The 20,935-nt window shown below is 35.2% G+C and overlaps 2 protein-coding genes across 2 annotated transcripts; both read left to right on the top strand.

Moving 5' to 3' along the window:
* Window positions 1-1,259: 1,259 nt before the first annotated feature.
* LOC116139836 (amidase 1-like) lies at window positions 1,260-9,839 on the top strand. Its single transcript, XM_031425487.1, has 14 exons — window positions 1,260-1,332; window positions 2,020-2,038; window positions 2,358-2,447; window positions 2,558-2,671; window positions 2,857-2,920; window positions 4,173-4,276; window positions 6,671-6,823; window positions 6,971-7,095; window positions 7,176-7,301; window positions 7,618-7,857; window positions 8,129-8,276; window positions 8,372-8,540; window positions 9,213-9,347; window positions 9,448-9,839. The coding sequence occupies exons 1-14, from the start codon at window positions 1,260-1,262 to the stop codon at window positions 9,583-9,585; spliced, it is 1,698 nt and encodes a 565-aa protein (XP_031281347.1). The 3' UTR covers window positions 9,586-9,839.
* A 3,567-nt stretch (window positions 9,840-13,406) lies between these two features.
* LOC116139943 (mevalonate kinase) lies at window positions 13,407-17,196 on the top strand. The gene is made up of 5 exons (XM_031425590.1): window positions 13,407-13,740; window positions 14,411-14,654; window positions 14,737-14,990; window positions 15,693-16,106; window positions 16,796-17,196. The coding sequence occupies exons 1-5, from the start codon at window positions 13,608-13,610 to the stop codon at window positions 16,912-16,914; spliced, it is 1,164 nt and encodes a 387-aa protein (XP_031281450.1). The 5' UTR covers window positions 13,407-13,607; the 3' UTR covers window positions 16,915-17,196.
* Window positions 17,197-20,935: the final 3,739 nt, after the last annotated feature.

Raw genomic sequence — 20,935 nt, 5'->3', positions numbered from 1 at the left:
TGGTATTGATTTGAAATTTCTGTCATTGAAACCCCGTTTTTGTTTTCATTTTTTTTGGTTATGTATGATAAACTTGTATTCAACTTACCCAAATTTGCTATGATTTCCAGAAAACGAGCATAGCGACAATTAAAAAACCTGAAGCAAAACAAGAAGATTTAAGGCTCTAGTCTCTGATGCGGCAAGACCTTTTCTAACGGCAAGAACAGATCGATTTGTGAACGAGATGGACTTTTTCTTGCTTCTGGGTTGAACATTGAAGCCTATGATGCAGTCTACATGCAACGTTTGGGTTGGAACCCCCCCAAGTAACTATCGAGTCCACGGAAAGGGAATCCAGTGGGCAGCCCCTGTAATAGTCCCATACTTGTATACTTTGATGAGGATTCGGATGGAACTGATTGAATGTTTTCTTGCTATTTCTGAAGTTTGTATTGACTTCCATTATTAGAGTTGATACTTGTTGCCATTCTTGATATTTGAAGTCAGAAGAGGATCCTTGCCTTGAATCAATTGAGCCAAGGTCCCATGGTTAACGAGTTTTCCATTCAATAGCTTGAGTTGTTGAAGAAGACTATGATCTTTTTGAGGTTCCTAATTTCAGTTTCCTTTCACTCAACTGGATTAAATTTTGAAGTTTGAAAATGCCGCTATCTTCTTTTTCATGTCATATTGTGGTAGGTGACAAGTCTTCTATTTTAGGTTGGTTTGAGAGGTGGGATTATGGTGTGGAAATTTGGAGTTGGACTATTTTCCCCTGTTTGGGTATATTTTAGGAGATTGAGATTGGATGTACCCCAGTCTCCTTTATTTATCCCAAATCGTGGGATAAGAATCCCATGGGAAGCCACAAGATTTCTTATGGGACAACATTTTTTGTGCTTTTAGTAATATACTCGTTTAAGTTTATATATGATTTAAAATTAAATTTAAATATTATATTTTAGCTAATAATATTTTTTTAATTAATATATTTAAAAAATATATTAGTAAAATTTTAATTTTTATTAACTTTATATCACAATATATTTATATTTAAATTATAGATATTATATTGAATGATAATAAATGCGTTCATAAGGAGTGTAAAAAACTTAAGTACGTTATTCTAACCCTTAAAAATAATATTTGTTCCATTCAAGTTTCTTATAATTAATTCTATATAAATATCACAATTTTACATAAAAATATTTAATTCTGCAAATTGCACGGGCTTCAGAAAATTTCAAAGGAACAGGAACATCATTTTAGTCAAATAAATGGGTTCTTATGATATTAGTCAAATGAACACGGATCTTTCTGATAGTAGTCGAACTGATCAGGGTTCTGTGTGTAAGTGAAATGAACAGGGGACTTTCTGATATTAGTCAATGCACTGGCAGGATATTATTCAAATGACAAAACTTTCTGCCGCCGTCCAATGGCGAGTAGCCACAAAGTCACCACATGTCTTGCGGTCCATGCATGCTTGTTGGCTGAAAGAAGTTTTATATGGCGGGATGTCTACCTCTACAAGCGACTTCGCTGTTTAGTAACATCAAGGATAAAGCGAGCTAACCATATACTGTGAGAACAATGGCAGTGGAAGTAATGGCGAAGACACAGATTATGGAGCTTCTCGTCGAAAAATTTATTCTCCGCCAGTCCCTTCACCTCATCCACTCCCTTAAGTGGCCACTTTTGAAATTAAAGACATGTAAGTAAATACCTCTCTGTTCTCAATTCAATGAATCCATTGGGGTCTGATCTTCTGATCATGTCAGTAAGATAGGCAGGAACATGAGTATTTGAAGTATCTTTGTTTAGTTCATAGGATCGTTTCAGCTTATGTGTTTCGCTCCGTCTTGCTAAGTTGATGTGAGACAATGAGAGTGTTGAATTGTTTAAGACTTCAGCTCTTAGTTTCATTTGTGTTCCTTCACAGTTCGTGCTTTACAATAGATAGGACTAATTCCATACGGTGTATTGATCTTGGCTGTTTTTTTTTTTATTTAATTTTCTTTTGAAATTTGTATGCAGATTTGATGTGGAAGGATATGTAACTGGATTTGGAACATCCTGAATGGGCAAGGACTCATTCGGCAGCCACGTCAACGGCTCCGGCTGTTTTGGCTGTCTTGAGGGGAGGTGCCACTGTATTGGTAAACTGTCATGGATGAAATGGCATACAGGTTGGAGTTCTTTTAACCAATGTATTGGTTTTAGTTAGTTATTCTTTGTGTTACTCTTTTGAAATAGTAGGAAACAAGTTCACTATTTGTCAATCATAATCATGATGATTTGGACTCCTCCTATAGGTAATTCATCGTGAATGTTAATTTGCTAATACTAAATAAACAATAATCATCGTATGGCAGTATAAATGGAGAAAATATACATTATGGAACACCCACAAATCCTGTGGCACCTGACCGATACCTGGAGGATCTTCTAGTGGAAGCTGTTGCGTAGGTGCAAAGCTTGTAGATTTTTCCTTGGGTCAGTATTTCTGTCTTGTGTCCTTATGTTTCTCGGCTTGTCCATATCAGTTTTAAGTGAAAAACTGTCTCCGCTACAGGACTGACACTGGAGGAAGTGTAAGAGTACCTGCATCATATTGTGGAATTATGTTTCGGCCTTCAATTGGTGCTGTTTCTACTGCTGGAGTTTCCTATGTCACGTTTTTGATACTGTAGGTAAGGAATTTGATGTCTGACAACCTACTTTGAGAGATGGTGTATAACATCTTTAAAAATGCATTTTGAATTGCTCTGTAGTAAGAAGCTTTTGTTTAATTTAAATAATACCAGTGTGCTTTACCAAATGGACAACGGGTTATTACTGTTAATGAGTGAAGCCTTTATGCTGTTGTTTTAGCTTTAATACATCTTGCATTCGTCCATTGATCTCCAAGCAATCTAACGGTGAAGACTTACTGCTGGTCACCATTAAAAGTGAAGTCTTTCCTCATTCCAACAGTCTCTTTCGATCGATATCCTCATAGCTTAGGGTTTTGTATGTACTTTGCTCTTGTGTAAATTAGTGGTTGATCCACCCATCAAAGTTGTGTTTCTTTGGTGGGGAGAATCAGGTTAGAATTTTCATTAAGGTTATAGATTTAGGGTATAGAAGTGAAGTGGTGTGATTCTTGTTAGTAAGGGCTTGAAGGGAAGATTGGTGGTGTGTTTGTAATCTTTGGTGACAATAATAATAGTGCAGCGAGCCTCCATATTCTGGAGTTCACGTAGACGTAGCCTTTTCAATCTGACAAGTGAACCATAGAAAAAGATTGTCTGTGTTCCTTTTCTATATTTGATCTGTGTTTTGTGTGTTGAATCTTGATTAGATAAGATTGACTCAGGTTTAGAACATTATCTAAAATATTGTGATTTCTCTTCTTCCACCAAATTTTGTTTTGTCCTGGCATGGATAATTTATAGTTGTTCTAGAAAACTTAATAAATTTCTACAGCTTTTTATTTGGTGACTCATTCTTTGACACCAAATTTTCATCTAGGATGGTTTCTAGGGATCCTACAATCTTGAGGCAAGTTGGTCTGTTCGGCTGGAGTCATCTGTACGCCTCATGTCGACCTATCAGGTGTATGTCGCTGAGATTGCGTACGACTTTCAAGCATTCCAAGTGGTCGACAACTCAAGTTCTTCTTAAAGCATGGAGAAACTGTTTGGGGTAGGTAAATTTACCATATGCTCTTTTAGTATGATTTCTACTGGACCTTTTAATTATTGAAGTGTGGTAATGATAAGATTTCCATTAACTTGTTTGATTAGGCTGTTATATCGTATTATAGTAGTAACTAATTACTTCAAGCACATGTATAGATTTTATAAAATTGTTTTCCTTTAGGTGAGATCCACTTAATGTGTTTGGTGATGCAGGTCATATTTAAGAATGTAATTCTTGGTGACTATGTCAGGAAAAGTTCCAGTTTGAAGAATTCATAAGTGAGGAAATAATGATCAGAAACTATACCATCCTTGGCAGCCCTTTCAGGAGCCATGAGTTGCTACAAGGTGCAGAGCGTCAATAATTTTTAGAATTCTTAAGTATTCACAGACCTGTAGTACCTTTTGATTAATCTTTGGCTGAATTTTATTACTATTTGAAGCATAGGTATGAATCAAGAAGAACCATGGTGAATGGTGACTACAGTCAAACCTGAATTTGTCCAGGAATACATGAAAGGTATGGGAAGCAATAGAACATCATCAGATAACATTGATGCCTGTCAATCTATGAGGACGGAATTACGTGCTGCTCTTACTGCTCTCTTGGGGTACTTTTCTCTCTCTCAATGCAGCACAAGTCAAATATTCTCTGTTGTTCAAAGCTTGATTAATCCCATACTTATATTAGCCTGGCATTAAATCTCATAATAGTTTTTATAGGTATTCTGGTAGATAAACGGTACTTAAAACAAGATTATGAACCTTTTAACTAAAAGAATATTTCTTTCAATATGATATAATGTATTCGCATGTTAGGTTCAGAGATATTATTGGGTATTCATATACGTCTAATCCGCTTACTATGCAGCAAGACACTCATATAATATACCATTATAAACGAAGAATACAGTTTTCATTGAAGATCTAAGTTCTGCTGTGAAGTATTTTCCTCAGTTGTGTAAGATCTTTCTGTATGCATTCTCTTAAATTCATGATAGATCAACGATTACACTGGCATATATTCATTTACCTTTACGTTGTCTTGTGAAACCATTTCATTTTGAACTTAAGGATTTGTTGTAAAAAAGTATGTACATCTTGCTGCAAGAACAGAATGGGTGTGTCTCATGTCATAAATTTTGCAGCCACCATTTCTCTCACATAATTTTACCTTATCCAATTTAAAAATTACTCATCTGAATTATATTCTATCAGGATGCGGTATCTTTGTTTACCCTACAGTTCAAGGTCCTCCACCGAAACTAAAAATGGATGCAGCTGCCTTTGAAGTTGATATAGCCAGGCTTTTCGCTTGCTTGCTATAGCTGGAGTATCTGGCTTCTGTCAGGTTCTTTCTCCTCACATTCTAATTTGGTTTCTACAAGACCATTTAATTTTCTACTTTTCTAATGTCTTTTCTGGGAATGGTTTTATTTACAGGTGAGACCCATAGGGATGTAGATAATCTTCCTGTGTCAGTTTCCTTGGTGGCGAAACATGGTTCAGATGGATTCTTGCTCAACCTTGTCATACTCTTCATGACACCCTCAAAGAGATCCAAGTTGCACAAGTTACTAAACTAAATAGGCTGTTTCCAATAATTTTCTGTAAGTTTCTTATCATTCTTAAAGATGAAAAATCGGCATAGAGTCTATTCTATTTCACTTTTTCTCTTCATAACACCTTTTTTAAACCTCTTTCTGCAGGTGCCATGGAGGCTTGTATACAAAAATAAAAATGCAGAATGTTGAAAGTACTTGTTCAAGGGGCCGTTTCTCTTCATTTCCTACAACAATTCAGGGAATACATAGATATATGTTTCTTATGAGAAAAATAGTTGGAAATTCAAGATCTTAAGACCATTTGTCCCTGTTCAGCTGTTCTTAATGTAAAAAGATATGTCAAATATGGAGGAAGCTATCCGCTATATATTGATTTGAAGATCTATAATGATATTTCTTAGTTATATCGTTCTACAAAAGACTCTGCTCTCTCTGATCCCTTCATTTAGCCGTATGGTATGGAATGGGATTTTTGTAATGTTAACAATAACAGTGCGACCTTTGCATATTTACTGTAAAACTGGTGCCTTTCATATAATTCATTGACTTGGGGCCTTGTGATAGAGTATTCTTATGAACTGGAGGCTTCCGACATTATCCTCATGAATGGGACCTTTCAACGATCCGTAAGAAATCGGGACTTCTCTGATATTATCCTTAAACATGGTGTCTTTCTGAAAGTATCCTCATGACTAGGACCTTTTGTTCTGACTCTGACCTTTCGGTATTATCCGTTCGACCATTCTCGTCTTTCTGATATTATCTGTTCGACTGTGAGCTTTCTAATAATAATTTATCCTTATCGACTGGAACAGGGGTGGACCGGAACCTTTCTGATATCAGTTTCATTTTACAAAAGAATTTTTTTGCTTCAGCGTTTTTGGTACATTACGATAAAGCAGAGCCAGCCATACACAGTTAGAAGTTAGAACAATACAGTGGGAAGAATGGCGAGAGAGACAGATTATGGACCTTCATGGACAAATTATTCTCCAGCCAACCCCGTCTCCTCATCAACTACCTTTAAGTGGCCTCACTTTTGCGGTAGACATGTAGTCTCTCTATTATTGTAAATTCATAATTAGTTGGATTTCTCATCATATCACTTTTTTTTTTTTTTTTTAATGATAAGAACATGATTATTTGAAGTATATTTCGTGTTTCACATGTGGCTTTAAGTTGATTTGATCATTTCGGCTTATGCGTTACATTCCATTTTGCTTAAGTTGATACGAGACAGTGATCGTGTTGGATTGATTAAGAACTTCAGCTCTTAAATTTCATTTTTGCTCTTGTAAAAGTTTGTGCTTTGTAATTTGTAGACTAATTTCAAACTGATATATTAATCTGGGCTCTCTTTTTTAAAAAAAAAAAAAAAAAATTGTGTTTGGTTCACGTGTTGGATTATTATTATTATTTTAAATTGAAATTTGTATGCAGATTTGATGTGGATGGATATGTAACTGGATTTGGAAATCCTGATTGGGCAAGGACTCATTTGGCTGCCACGTCAACGGCTCCGGCTGTTTTGGCGGTCTTGAGAGGAGGAGCCACATGTATTGGTAAAACCATCATGGATGAAATGGCATACAGGTTAGAGTTCTTTTAACCAATGTATTGATCTTAGAGTTATTTTTTTGTTACTCTGTTGAAATAATTGGAAATAAGTCACCATTTTTTATTTCATCTTTCTATGTTATTTGCTGATCACTCATTAAACTATGGATAATCATGTGGCAGTATAAATGGAGAAAATATACATTATGGAACACCCAGAAATCCATGTGCACCTGACCGGGTACCTGGAGGATCTTCTAGTGGATCAGCTGTTGCAGTCAGCGCAAAGCTTGCAGATTTTTCCTTGGGTCAGTATTTCCTACATGAATGGTTGATTTGTTTTTTGGCTTGTCCTTGGTTTCAGAAGTAAAAATTCTCTTTGTTACAGGAACTGACACTGGAGGAAGTGTAAGAGTCCCTGCATCATATTGTGGAATTTTTGGATTTCGGCCTTCACATGGTTCTGTTTCGACTTCTGGAGTAATACCTATGGCACAGAGTTTTGATACTGTGGGTGAGGAACTGCTACCTGATTAACCTATTTCGGATATATGGCATATAACATCTTGTGTTTTTTCAATCATACTGTAATTCATTTTGAAATTGCTTCTGTAGTCTTGAAGCTGTATTTTTAACTTAAATAATAACAATAGCAATGATGCTTTATCAGATAGAGCCATTAATCATCTTCTACAATTCTGTGATGTTTTTTCCATCCACATTTTTTGTTATATGCATGGCATGGATGATTTTAGTTCTTTTGGAGAACTTCACATGTTTATATGTATCCTCAAGTTTTTGACTCATTCTTTTGACACCAAATTCTCTAGGATGGTTTGCTAGGGATCCTACAATTTTAAAGCAAGTTGGTAACGTTCTACTGGAATCATCTGATATGTGTCTTCCTACAATTTTAAAGCAAGTTGGTAACGTTCTACTGGAATCATCTGATATGTGTCTTGTCAGACCTAGTCAGGTGATCGTTGCTGAAGATTGCTTACGGCTTTCAAGCCTTCCAACTGATCGGACAACTCATGTGCTTGTTAAAGCAGTGGAGAAACTATTTGAGGGTAGGTAATTTACCATATAGTTCTGTTACTAGTCATGTCCTACAGGACCTTTTGAATTTTATTGACTGTGTGGAAATGATAAATTTTCCACTAACTTGGTGTCTTTTCATGTCATTTTTCTTTCTTGAGATGGTTTGTTTAGGCACTTTAGAAATGCTATATCTGATACAAAATGGTAGTAATTAGCTACTTTTTAGCACAATTTTGTTTTAATAATAATTGTTTTGTTTTCCTCTTGGTTAGATATCACTTTATGTATTTGGTTATGCAGGTCATATTGTAAAGAATGTAATTCTTGGGGACTATGTCAAGGACAAAGTTCCAAGTTTGAAGCATTTCATAGATGAAGGAAGCAAAGATCGAGAGTATACTATACCATCCTTGGCAGCCCTTTCAAGTGCCATGAGGTTGCTTCAAAGGTGCAGAGCATCAACCCAAATTTCTAATTGATTTACTTGACCTGTAGGACTGTTTAATTAAGCATTGACTGATTTCATTACTATTTGAAGCACAGGTATGAATTCAAGAATAACCATGGTGACTGGGTGACAACTGTCAAACCTGATTTAGGTCCAGGACTATCAGAACGGATATGGGAAGCCGTAAGAATATCAGCAGATAAAGTTGATGTCTGTCAATTTGTAAAGACAGAACTACGTGCTGCTCTTACTGCTCTTCTTGGGGTACTCTTTCTCTCTCTCAATGCTGCACAAATCAAAGTTCTACTCTTCGAAGCTTTATATACCCCATACTTATATTAACCTGTCATTGAATCTCATAATATTTAATGGATAGTCTGGTAGATAAACTATACTTACAAGAACACATGTTATGAACCTATTTAACTAAGACAAAAAAATATTTCCCTCGAAATGATATAATGTATTCATTTGTAAGGTTACAGGTATATGCATGCTTGGGTACTTTATATAAGCCTCTAATCGGGACTTTCCATATTTACATAAGGATGACCATCCATCTATTAAAAGCGGCAAGACACTCATATAATATATCATTAAAAACTGAAGAAAGGTTTTTTCCCCTGAAGACTATAAGTTCTACTATGAAATACTTTTATCAGTTCTGATAGATGCTTTCTGCTTGAATTCTCTTAAATTCAGATGCAGATGAAACTGATTTTACTGGTATAATAATCATTTAACCTTTCTTTGTCTTAGTAAAAGCCATTTCATTTTGAATAACTTCGTGATTTGTTGTAAACAAAGTATGCATGTTTGCATCTTGCTGCAATAACAGAATTGGGGTGTCTGTCATGTGGAGGAATATGAAATTGTAAACTTGGAGCCACGAATTCTCTCTTATGAACTCACTTTATCTAATTTTTATTCTGTCAGGATGGTGGTATCCTTGTTATTCCTACGGTTCCAGGCCCTCCACCAAAACTACAAATGGATGCAACTGCATTGGAATCTTTTCGGGCCAGGGCTTTTAGCTTGCTGTCCATTGCTGGAGTATCTGGATTCTGTCAGGTTCTCTCTCTTCACATATTTTATTTTGGTTTCTATAAGACCATTTAATTTCTACTTTTCTAATCCATTTTTTTTTTATTTGAATTGGTTCTATTTACAGGTGAGCATACCACTAGGAATGTATGATAATCTTCCCGTGGCAGTTTCCTTGTTGGCGAAACATGGTTCAGATGGATTCTTGCTCAACCTTGTCAAGACTCTTCACGACGCCCTCAAAGAAGAGATTCAAGCTGTCTAGAGAACGCATAACTAACCTAAACAGGCTGTTTCCAATTTTCTGTAAGTTTCACTTTTTCGCTTGGTAACACCTTCTTCCCAAACATCTCTTTCTTACCATGGCAGCTTGTATATAAAAATGAAAATGCAGAATGTTGGAATTATTACTAATTGGACTTGTTCAGGGGCCAGCATTCTCTCCAATTCCTAAATCAATTCAGGGAGATATATATGCTTCTTCCATGAGAAAAATACTTGGGAGATACATAATGTAATTAGTTTGTAAAATATGGAGGAAAATATTTGCTATATTGCTTATGTATAATTTTTAGATCAACCATCATCGTCACCAACAATTGAATTAGAATTGAGTGAATTACAAGGTTTTAGATGGCACCCTCTTATCATTTTTCTGACCCATAATTTTGATCTTCACTCTTATCATATTCTCCATATCAGATGGAGGTAAATATAAGTATCTTTTTGGAAAGACTCCTTTTATATATATAGTATGGAGTTTCCAATTTGAGAGATTCTTTGAACAAGAAAAATTAATAAAGCAAAAAAGATAAATATTATATTATTTATTTATTTATTAATATTTATTACAATATTCATAATTATTATTAATTTAATATTTATAATGATATTCATATTTATTATCATCCTAAATAGTTAATAATAAAAGCATATGAACATTGATGAGAAAATGGATCAAGTTCTATGCATTTAACCCATGAAAAATTTAGTAGGTGGATAGAAATTAGGTAAACCCTTCTCACATTTCAACATATTATAAATTTTTTTTTTATTATTATCATTATTTCTTTTTGTGTGACTGGAGTGTCTAAATTAATTTGCATGTATCTCGATTAATCTTTGAGGTTCGTTAAATATCCTATAAACCTAATAAATCAGTTAAGTCACAAATATGATAGGTAATCACTTGGTAAAACTCAGAATACAAAATTCAAAATCTCTAACTAATCTAAGATCTTGCTATTAGGCCGCAAGCCAAGTATTTAGAAGTTAGAATTCAGATTTTATTTTATTATTATTATTATTATTTGAGAAAATAAATATTTAAGCGTTACAACTTTTAATAGACGGCCTTTTGAAATAAAAATAAGCTTCAACTTCGTATATATATAGCATTGTTATTCATATTATGACTCGCTGTGCTCCAAAAACATCAAGTTTTTAAACTGTTGATACAGAAAATCGCACTAACTAAAGAGATTTGATTAACCTTGAGGGAATCGAATCAAAATGCTGCGTGATTTTCCAAACACATGCAAATGCAACTGAAAAATCTTGAGCCCTGGAACAGTATTGTTAAGATGAAAAGGGGAAAAGGGGAAAAGGATTTTGCTTAAATGTGTTGATACCTTTGGCAATTGCCCAATTGGTAGATAGCTTGATGGATGGAGATTTTGAGGTCTTTATCAAAATATAACTTTCCAGCAACAAGTGAAAATAAAAACCAAGAGCATTTTTCCAGCCTTCAGCTTTTGATTCCAAAACAGCTATTTGTGAGATTCCTCCTCTTATTATTCATCATAGAATTTCATCAGTGTGTCAGCACTATGCATGCTTGTTGAAATCTCCAGTGGAAGGAATCTGCAAACAGTTCCTTATTTGGGCCCTCTCATCCGGTTTTCACCCTTCTTTGGGTTTATCAAAAAAAAAAAAAAAATCAAAATGGTTGTATCGATGACTCTTATGTGTATTATTCAAAAGATTCTAAGTTTAAGTCACCTAAATTGCTAATATGGACAGTCATTAGAGGATATATTTGATCGTTAACTTCAGAGTCCCGAGGAAGGATATACCCGATCATTAACTTCAAAGTATCAGGGGAGGATATACTCGATCGTTAACTTCAGGGCCTCAAAAGATTAGTCGACGTACACGCAAGTTGACCTGAACACCCTCAATCACCAAAAAAAAATAAAAAAATAACTCCCCCTCACTTATAATCAAATAACAAAAATCCCATATAATTATAATAATAACATAAATCCCCATGTCATAGTGTTAAAGTAAACAGTAAAAGAAGAATTCTGTAAATATTTATTAACTCATCATGTTATAAATTCTAAACAACATACTAACGGCAGAGAAATTTTTATTATTTCTGAAAAATCAGGGGGATTTATTTTACTATAAAATACTATAAAATATAAAAGGGTTTTTTTTTTATATAGAAATTAGGTAAACCCTTCTCACATTTCAACATATTATAAATTTTATTATTATTATTATTTCTTTTTTGTATGACTGAAGTGTTTAGACTAGTTTGTGTGTATCTCGACTAATTTTTAAGATTTATTAAATATCCTATAAATTCAATGAACTAGTTAAGTCACAAATATGATAAGTAACCACTTGGTAAAACTCGCATACAAAATTCAAAATTTTTAGCTAATCTAAGATCTTGCTATTCGGTTAGAAGTTAGAATTCAGATTTTACTAATAATAATAAACTCTTTTATTTATAAATTCCCAATGTTGAAAATTAACTGCCGGAAAACTTAATTATTTTCCATTGAGATAAGACCATATAATGAGACAAAATTTCGAATCTCAACCGCCTTTTGCGCGCTTGTAGTTCACCACCCAATAAAATGCAACATTAATATTTTTTCTTGAATTGCAATAATTGGCATTAAAATTGCTTTCTATATACAATATCCACTTCTATTTTATACTATAACTCTCCTTGATGGTTGCAAAAATTAAAATTTTAGTTGGGATTTAAAATTTGTAACAAACAAATTATAATTTTTTTTTTTAAAACAAATGTTTGGATCAATATACGTATAATTCAACTAATCGTTGTTGGTGACTAACATTATATCTCACGTCATGATCGCCTTCTTGAATCTTAGAAGGAAAAAACTTATAATTTCCATCGTTTTAATAAAATGTAATGTAATTTATATATTAAACTAAATATGATGAAATATATAACTATTAATATCTAGAAAATCATCATTTCAATAAGAATTTTAGTCAATAATCTAGTACTATATGGTATATTTTTTCTGATCAAGAATTTAAGAAATGTTTATAATGTTTTTATAATAAAATTTGTGTTCTTCATTGCCACTTCCTTTCAGGTTATTTATTGAGTTAGAATACACTTTTGACATTTTTATGGATATTCTTTTCATTAAAATTAAGGTTTCTATAATATTTGACCAATTTTTAAAGAAACCTTCCCCTAAGATTTAAGTTTATATCACCAAAACCCTCCAAGTATGGAAAATTTGATTCAAAGTAAATACTATATATATTACGAGACTAAATTTGTAACATGGGTTAACAATGATACTATATATACAATGTTTGTATACAAAATTTTGCAAATAAAATTACGTGGTAGAAAATGAATCAATGGTGGACCTATATAGAGGCTCGAGTTCTTTTCTCTTTTATTCCTCTCATTGGTTGAACATTATTTTTGAATCCCTCAAATGCAATTTCCTAACTAAAATGAATAAACGAATTAATATAAAAAGTCAACTTAATAAAGAATTCGAGCATAACAATAGAAGAGTAATATGTGATCACTTCGTATACAATGCAAGACTGGGGCATACGTAGCATCACTTTAACAATTATACGTCAAGGGCAAATTTGTCATTTCAACTTTTCGATCAACCATTTTTTTTTTATATATTTTGCTAGAGCTCTAGCGAGGTGAGTTAGTCTTTCCCATGCTTATGGGGTCTTGGTAATAACTCAAACCCTTGGGGAGGTCTCTGATATTAACCATTAAAGTGAAACTTGGTTGTACCAATCACACGCCCAACCAACAGTGAATAAAGAAAAAGAGAAACGAAAACAAGAATCTATGTTGGGTTTCTCCGCCAACTTCCAGCAACACTTTAAGTTGCTGATTCATTTACCTTTAAGTACTTCCACTTTCACACTCAGACCAAATCTCTCATTCATTCTTCATTAACTAACATCCTCTGCAGGAAATCTTATTCATTTGATTAATAAATAAGTTCTTAAATAAATATCAATCAATCAATAATGGAGATCAAAGCTAGAGCTCCTGGGAAAATTATACTCGCCGGAGAACACGCCGTGGTTCATGGATCAACTGCCGTAGCTGCCAGCTTTGATCTCTTTACTCTTTGCTCTCTCCGTTTTCATTCTGATTCTGGTACATGTTTTTTTGTGTTTGAGATTCTGGGTGTTTTATATTTTTATTTTTTGGTATAATCTTTTTTTGCTGATTTTGTGAGTTGAATGTGTAGAGGTGAGGCTTATATGAATTGGGTTGATTTGGGATTGCTTGAAATGGTGATTGGGAGATACCCTTTTTATATTATGGGGAGATGGGTTTGTTATGAGAGATTTTTGCTTTGGATGGGTGTGTTTGTTGAATTGGCTTATAATGGAGGTAGGGAAAAAAGAGATATTTTTGGAAATTGATTTGGGTTTGCTTTAAATGGTGATCTGAAGTAACGCTTTTTTCTTTTTACCGTTTCACTTTTCTGGTTCATGTTGTGATTTTGCTCTTGCTTTTGTTTGAATGGATAATCTGATTTTTACAAATTAAATGAAAAAAAAAATGGATTTTCTGTTGATGATTGAAGATTACAGATCAGTTCTGAGAAGCGAGTAAGAAATTACAGTTTGTTAAGAGGTATAACGTGAGGATTAATAACCTGGTTAGATTCATGGTTGCCTGAAATAAAATTATATGCTTAGTTGGGTCTCAATAGGAGATTTATGAATCAATATTGTGCTTTTTGTAATTTATATTAATATTATTGTCTTCTCTAATGTCGATGTAATGGTAAAATATACATTTGTTCTTTCTTATATAGAGAATGATGATACACTCAACCTGTCTCTGAAAAGCGTGGGATTAGAATTTTCATGGTCAGTTGGAAGAATTAGAGAAGCACTTTCTCACTTGGGTGGTCCTTTCCTGTCAACACCCACTTCATGCTCAACAGAAGCTGTTAGATGTATTGCAGCTCTAGTTGAAGAACAAAACTTTCCGGAGGCTAAAATTGGACTTGCTACTGGCGTGTCTGCTTTTCTCTGGTTGTACACCTCTATTCAAGGGTACGCATCCAGAATCACTCTGTGGTGTTGACTGATTTCTTTTGCTATTTTGGTCTCTAATAGCGTTTCTTTTGTGTGTCAGGTTTAAGCCTGCCACAGTGGTTGTTACATCCGACCTTCCAGTTGGTGCAGGCCTTGGCTCATCAGCTGCATTTTGTGTCTCACTGACAGCTACTCTATTGGCTTACTCAGATTCTGTGAGTTTGGATAAGAACCAGCAAGGATGGCTTGCATATGGGGACAGTGATCTTGATCTTTTAAATAAATGGGCTTTCGAAGGTGAGAAGATAATTCATGGAAAGCCATCTGGACTTGACAACACAGTCAGCACATATGGTATGTAATCTTTGTGATCTACTCTAGATAAATTTGTACTTTTGTCCATCTTCAATGGTTGCACACTTGTTAATTTGAAATGAGTAGGTTTTGGAGTTTATAGCTTCAAATTAACTAGTATTTCGTAGGTTATCAGAACAATACAAAACAATTTTAAAGATAGTGATAATGTCAGAAATTTACCATCTAAGGGAGCATGTAAAGACTCCAGTATATAAGTCCCAGATGACTTACAATATCGTTTTACTGTTGATTAGTTATTCTGTTATTGATCATTGATATCAGTTCAAGCAATGATGCTTTGTGAAATGGGGCGAGCACTTGGAAAGAGTAAAATGCTAGTGTAAAAGGGAAAAAAAAAAAAAAAAAAAATCCATTGAAGAGGATGCATGTGTGGTTTGCCTATTTCTGGTGATTAATCAAGTCTACAACTCAAAGTATGTGGAACTTGTTGGTTATATTTATGTAACTCAAAATAACATTGATATGACTTTAAAAATTCAAAGATTTTTCTTCTTTCCCCCACAAATACCCACTACCTGTTGCTTAATTTGGAAGAAATAAGACCAGAGAACATCATCTTTAATGTTCAATCAAATCGGACTGCTATGTACTCTAAATTTATTGAAGTGTTCACTTCTCCTTCTTTATGCAAGATTGTGCTGGATTAGACATGTTTGCAATTACTTTGTTTATCAACAGGCAACATTATCAAGTTCAGGTCAGGTAATCTGACACACATCAAATCCAATATGCCACTTAAAATGCTCGTTACTAACACTAATGTTGGGAGAAACACAAAGGCATTTGTTGCCAGTGTTTCAGAGAGGACCTTGAGGCACCCTGATGCCATGAGTTCTGTGTTTACTGCTGTTGACTCTATTAGCAAGGAGTTGTCTTCCCTTATCGAGTCACCTACTCCTGATGACCTCTCCATGACTGAGAAGGAAGAGAGGTTACAAGAGTTGATGGAAATGAATCAAGGTTTGCTCCAATGTATGGGGGTCAGCCATGCTTCTATAGAAACTGTTCTTCATACAACATTGAAGTACAAATTACCTTCCAAGTTGACTGGAGCTGGGGGTGGGGGCTGTGTGCTTACACTGCTGCCAGCATGTATCCTCTTTTATATTTGGTTTGAACTTATTTACATCATACTTGTGTGATATTCTCCTGATTCTTTTTTTTTTTTTTCCTTTTCTTTTTGGCCAACAGTTTCTCGTCTCTTTCTTTTATGATGATAGGCATGATAGCATGTTTGACAACATTAATTTCTTACTACATGTGCAAACCTTTCTTTTCCTTTTTCTGTCCCTGAGTCACATACATTCTGTGTATGCATTTAGATCAATTTTTAATGCCTAGAAATACTTGTTTGACATAGTTTCTTCATATGATCTTCTTGTTTTCATGTATTTTATTATCCTTGGCCTCAACTATTTTTTGTTGCTTTCAATATCCACTAATGCAGCTTCCATTGGCCAGTTCTGTGCCAACTGGAAACTTTTAACTTCATTTGAGATTTCAAATGGATTTTTATTGGGGCAAAAAGAAAATGACTTTGAATTTCTTTGATTTTCTGTGAGCACATAGAGATAAATCTGGGATGAGATATGATTGTCGATATATATGTGATGAAGATGAGTTTAGGGATGTGAATTTGCTTTATGTTGGCAATGTGTGGATAACGTCGAACCTCATTCTATTTCATGTTGCAAGTTTGAACCAAGATTTTGTCATATGTAACAATATATATGTTCTTCATTGTAATATTATACTTACGTTACCTTGACCACATTAATCAGTGTTATCAGGCACAATTGTTGATAAAGTAACAACAGAGTTGGAGTCATGCGGATTCCAGTGTTTGGTTGCAGGAATCGGTGGAAAAGGTGTTGAGATTTGCTTTGGTGAGTCTTCCTGATTTCTGGAAGCAGCATGGATCACAGAAATATCTAATTGTTGTCATCAAATAATCACATGATAACGTAAGATCTAAGTTTGTAACCTTTTTTGTTCTTCCAGGCTTGATTTGTAGATTAGGCTGGCTGTTTTATTTTCTGATCTTTTTTTCCTTTTAATTTTTGAGATCGATTCTGCTTCCCTTGTATCACTTTCCAAGGAATATTTATCGTCTCTCTACATGAATAATTCAAAAACAGCTGTAAAATTTTGCATGAATAATATATCAGAAGATGCATTTGAATTCTTGTATAAAAAATTTTCTTCCTTGGCTGAGATATGCAAGTGATAACACTATTGTTAAGATATATTAGGAAAATAGAGATATCATTTCCAAGATTGACTGTTAATATATATTAGGAAAATAGAGATAGTATTTCGTAGATTGATTTGTGTAAATATGGTAGACTAATATTGTGTGTATATCATTGATTATTTAGGATCAATTCTTTCCTAATTCATGTAACTTGTGCATTGTATAAATTCCCATCTTGCTTAGGGAAATAATCAAGCAACATATTTCACAAACACTGTTGTTTCATGGTATTAGAGCCAGGTTGGTTCTTAGCCTTTCTTCTTCTTCTAAATCCATCTATTTTAGAAACCCTAAAACATATCTTTAAAGGAGGCACTCCTCTTTGCTTTTGGTGAGTTTATTTCTCGATTCTCCTGGTTCGTCGGCATCTTTTGGTTCTTCTCAAGTGATTGGTTTCCTCTAGTTCTTCCTTCTTGTTGGTGATTCAACTCTAACAGAGAGTTGTTCTACCGTTTTGGATTTATCTCTCACTTCTCTTGATTACAATGGCAGAAGCATCAAAATCAGCAAGGATAGAGTGGTTCTCGAAAGGGAAAAGGAAAGGGATCTAGACCACATTGCACCTATTGTGACAAGAATGGCCACAACCGAGACACTTGTTGGGCTTTACATAGGAGGCCACTACGTCAATCTTCTAATCGATCCACCGCTCATATGGCTCAAGCAACCTGAGATGGACTCCTTCCCTTACCCGATGCTAAAGACCAACAACCCAACTCCATTACATTGTCTGGGGCTAATTACAATAAGTATCTTCAATATCAAGTTGTCAAGCAGCAGTCATCCTCATCTGGCGCCTCCCAAACTGGTAATTCCTTTGCCTATCTGAGCAGGACCTCTTCCATTGGCCCATGGATTTTGGATTCCGGAGCACTTGACCACATTTCTGCTAATAAAAATCTTTTATCTCAAATTACCTCTTCTCCCACTTTATCAAAAATTACTCTTGCTAATGGTTCGCAGATTATGGTCAAAGGGATAGGAGAAGCTCGACCACTCCCTTCCATTTCTTTAAACTCAATCTTATTCGCCCCTGAATGTCCATATAATCTGATTTCTATTAGTAAGTTAACAAATTATCTTAACTGTTCTGTCACCTCTTTTGCTGACTCTATTGTGGCGTAGGATCGGAACACTGGTCAGACGATTGGAACAGGACATGAATCACATGGACTGTACCACCTCTCCGATCCAAATCTGCCAGTTGCCTTTACCTTCATTGCATCTACCAACATTCTTCATAGTTGCCATGGTCATCCAAGTCTTGCCAAATTTCATAAATTAGTACCTAGTCTGTCTACATTATCTTCTTTTAAATGTGAGTCATGTCAACTTGGAAAACAAACTAGAGCTTCCTTTCCCAAGCGAGTCAATAATAGGGCCATCTCAATGTTTGATATTGTTCACACAGACATAGAAGGTCCTAGTGGTGTCAGTTCAACTTTGGGTTTCTATTCTTTTGTTACTTTTATAGATGACTATTCTCGTAATACTTGGGCATTTTTAATGAAAACTCATTTTGAGTTATTTTCTATCTTTCAGAATTTTTGTGCTGAGATTCGTAATCAATTTGGTGTTTCTATTAAGATTTTGCGTAGTGATAATGCTACGGAATATCTATCTTCTCCCTTTACTAAGTATATGTCTTCTTAGGGTATTATTCACCAGACCTCATGTGCCTATACTCCTCAGCAGAATAGGGTCGCCGAACGCAAAAATCGTCATCTTATTGAAACTGCCCGTACCTTACTTATACGTCATCATGTTCCTCTTCGATTTTGGGGGGATGCAGTTCTCACTGCCTGTTACTTGATTAACCGTATGCCTTCTTCTGTCTTGTAACATAAGAGTCCTCACTCTATTATGTTTCCTGGTAAATACCCATACCCAATACATTTACGGGTGTTTGGTTGCATTTGCTTTGTTCATGATCACATTCCAGGCAAAGACAAATTACAGCCTAAATCCGTTAAGTGTATCTTCTTAGGATATTCTCATCTCCAGAAAGGTTACCGTTGCTATGACCCAACCACCAACAAATATTTTGTTTCTGCAGATGTAACTTTCTTTGAGACATCTCCATACTTTTCTGAAAACACCGTCAATAGTAATCTTATTCCTGCCACCTTATCTATCCCCATCCCTCTTTCCTCGTCATCCTCATCTCCATGTTTATTCTCGTCATCCTCGTCCTCCTACTAATCCCAATGGTACTTTCCTTCTTGATACATGTACCTCGGTCAATCATGATGACCCATCTCTTGTTCCTCTGTCGCCTGCTCCGGTCATGTCTCTTGTAGATGAGGCAATTCCTTCACTTGCCCTTCGCAAAGGTATTCGATCTTCTCGAAACCCACATCCTATTTATAATTTTTTTAGTTATGATCGTTTATCTCCATTTTATTCTGCCTTTATTTCAAACTCGTCTTCTATCCCTATACCTAACACTGTTAGCGAGGCAATGGCACATCCAAGGTGAAGAGCTATCATAATTGAGTAGATGATTGCTCTTGATCATAATGGTACTTGGGAGTTGGTTTCCTTACCGCCAGGCAAGACTGTTGTTGGGTGTTGTTGGGTTTACACTGTTAAGATTGGTCCTGATGGCAAAGTTGATCGGCTGAAGGCTCGTCTTGCTGCAAAAGGGTACACTCAGATCTATGGGCTCGACTACAGTGATACCTTCTCTCATGTTGCTAAGATTACTTCGGTATGCCTCCTTCTCTCTTTAGCGGCCATGTATCAATGGCCTCTTCATCAATTGGATATTAAAAATGCCTTCTTGCATGGTAAACTTGTCGAGGAAGTGTATATGGAGCAACCGCCAGGGTTTGTCGCTCAGGGGGAGTCAAGATTGGTGTGGCGTCTACGCCAGTCTTTATATGGTCTCAAGCCGTCACCTAAAGCATGGTTTGGATGGTTTAATTATGTGATTCAACAGTTTGGGATGTTGCGAAGTACAGCTGATCATTCATTATTTTTCTACCGTAATGATCATGGTAAATTTATATACTTTGTTGTCTATGTTGATGACATTGTCATAACAGGTAATGACCAGGATAGGATTTCTCAACTAAAGCAGCATCTGTTTAGCCACTTTCAAACCAAGGACTTGGGGAAGCCAAAGTATTTTCTGGGGATTGAGGTAACATAGTCTAAGGCTGGTATTGCTATATCACAAAAGAAGTATGCCTTAGACATTCTTGAGGAGACAGGTATGTTAGACTGTAAGCCTGTAGATTCTCCTATGGATCCTAATGTCAAACTTGTTCCTGGACAGGGGGAGCCATTAAAAGACCCTGGAAGGTATCGAAGATTAGTTGGTAAGCTGAATTATCTCACGATCACCAGACCAGATATCTCCTTTGCAGTTAGTGTAGTTAGCCAATTTCTCCAGGCCCCATGTAGTGGTCATTGGGACGTAGTAGTTCACATTCTCAAGTATATTAAAGGAGCTCCAGGATAAGGCTTGCTATATGAAAATATGGGTCATTCTCAAATTATTGGGTATTCTGATGCTGATTGGGCAGGGTCTCCATCGGATATACGATCTACTTCTGGATATTGTATCATGATTGTAGGTAATCTAATATCTTGGAAGAGTAAGAAGCAAGATGTAGCAGCTAGATCAAGTGCAGAGGCAGAATATCGGGCTATGGCTCTTGCG

Source organism: Pistacia vera, unplaced genomic scaffold, assembly GCF_008641045.1.
Source record: "Pistacia vera cultivar Batoury unplaced genomic scaffold, PisVer_v2 Contig1105, whole genome shotgun sequence".
Taxonomy (NCBI): Eukaryota; Viridiplantae; Streptophyta; class Magnoliopsida; order Sapindales; family Anacardiaceae; genus Pistacia; species Pistacia vera.
The sequence above is the reverse complement of the archived record's forward strand: the minus strand, read 5'-3'. Positions and strand labels throughout refer to the sequence as shown.

Excerpts from the sequence above, each read along its gene's own strand:
- LOC116139836 (XM_031425487.1), top strand. The coding sequence starts at position 1,260 with ATGGGTTCTTATGATATTAGTCAAATGAACACGGATCTTTCTGATAGT. Across the intron at positions 7,096-7,175 it reads GCTTGCAGATTTTTCCTTGG|GAACTGACACTGGAGGAAGT; the intron begins GTCAGTATTTCC and ends TCTTTGTTACAG. Across the intron at positions 7,858-8,128 it reads AGTGGAGAAACTATTTGAGG|GTCATATTGTAAAGAATGTA; the intron begins GTAGGTAATTTA and ends TTGGTTATGCAG.
- LOC116139943 (XM_031425590.1), top strand. The coding sequence starts at position 13,608 with ATGGAGATCAAAGCTAGAGCTCCTGGGAAAATTATACTCGCCGGAGAA. Across the intron at positions 14,991-15,692 it reads CAACACAGTCAGCACATATG|GCAACATTATCAAGTTCAGG; the intron begins GTATGTAATCTT and ends GTTTATCAACAG. Across the intron at positions 16,107-16,795 it reads GCTTACACTGCTGCCAGCAT|TGTTATCAGGCACAATTGTT; the intron begins GTATCCTCTTTT and ends CACATTAATCAG.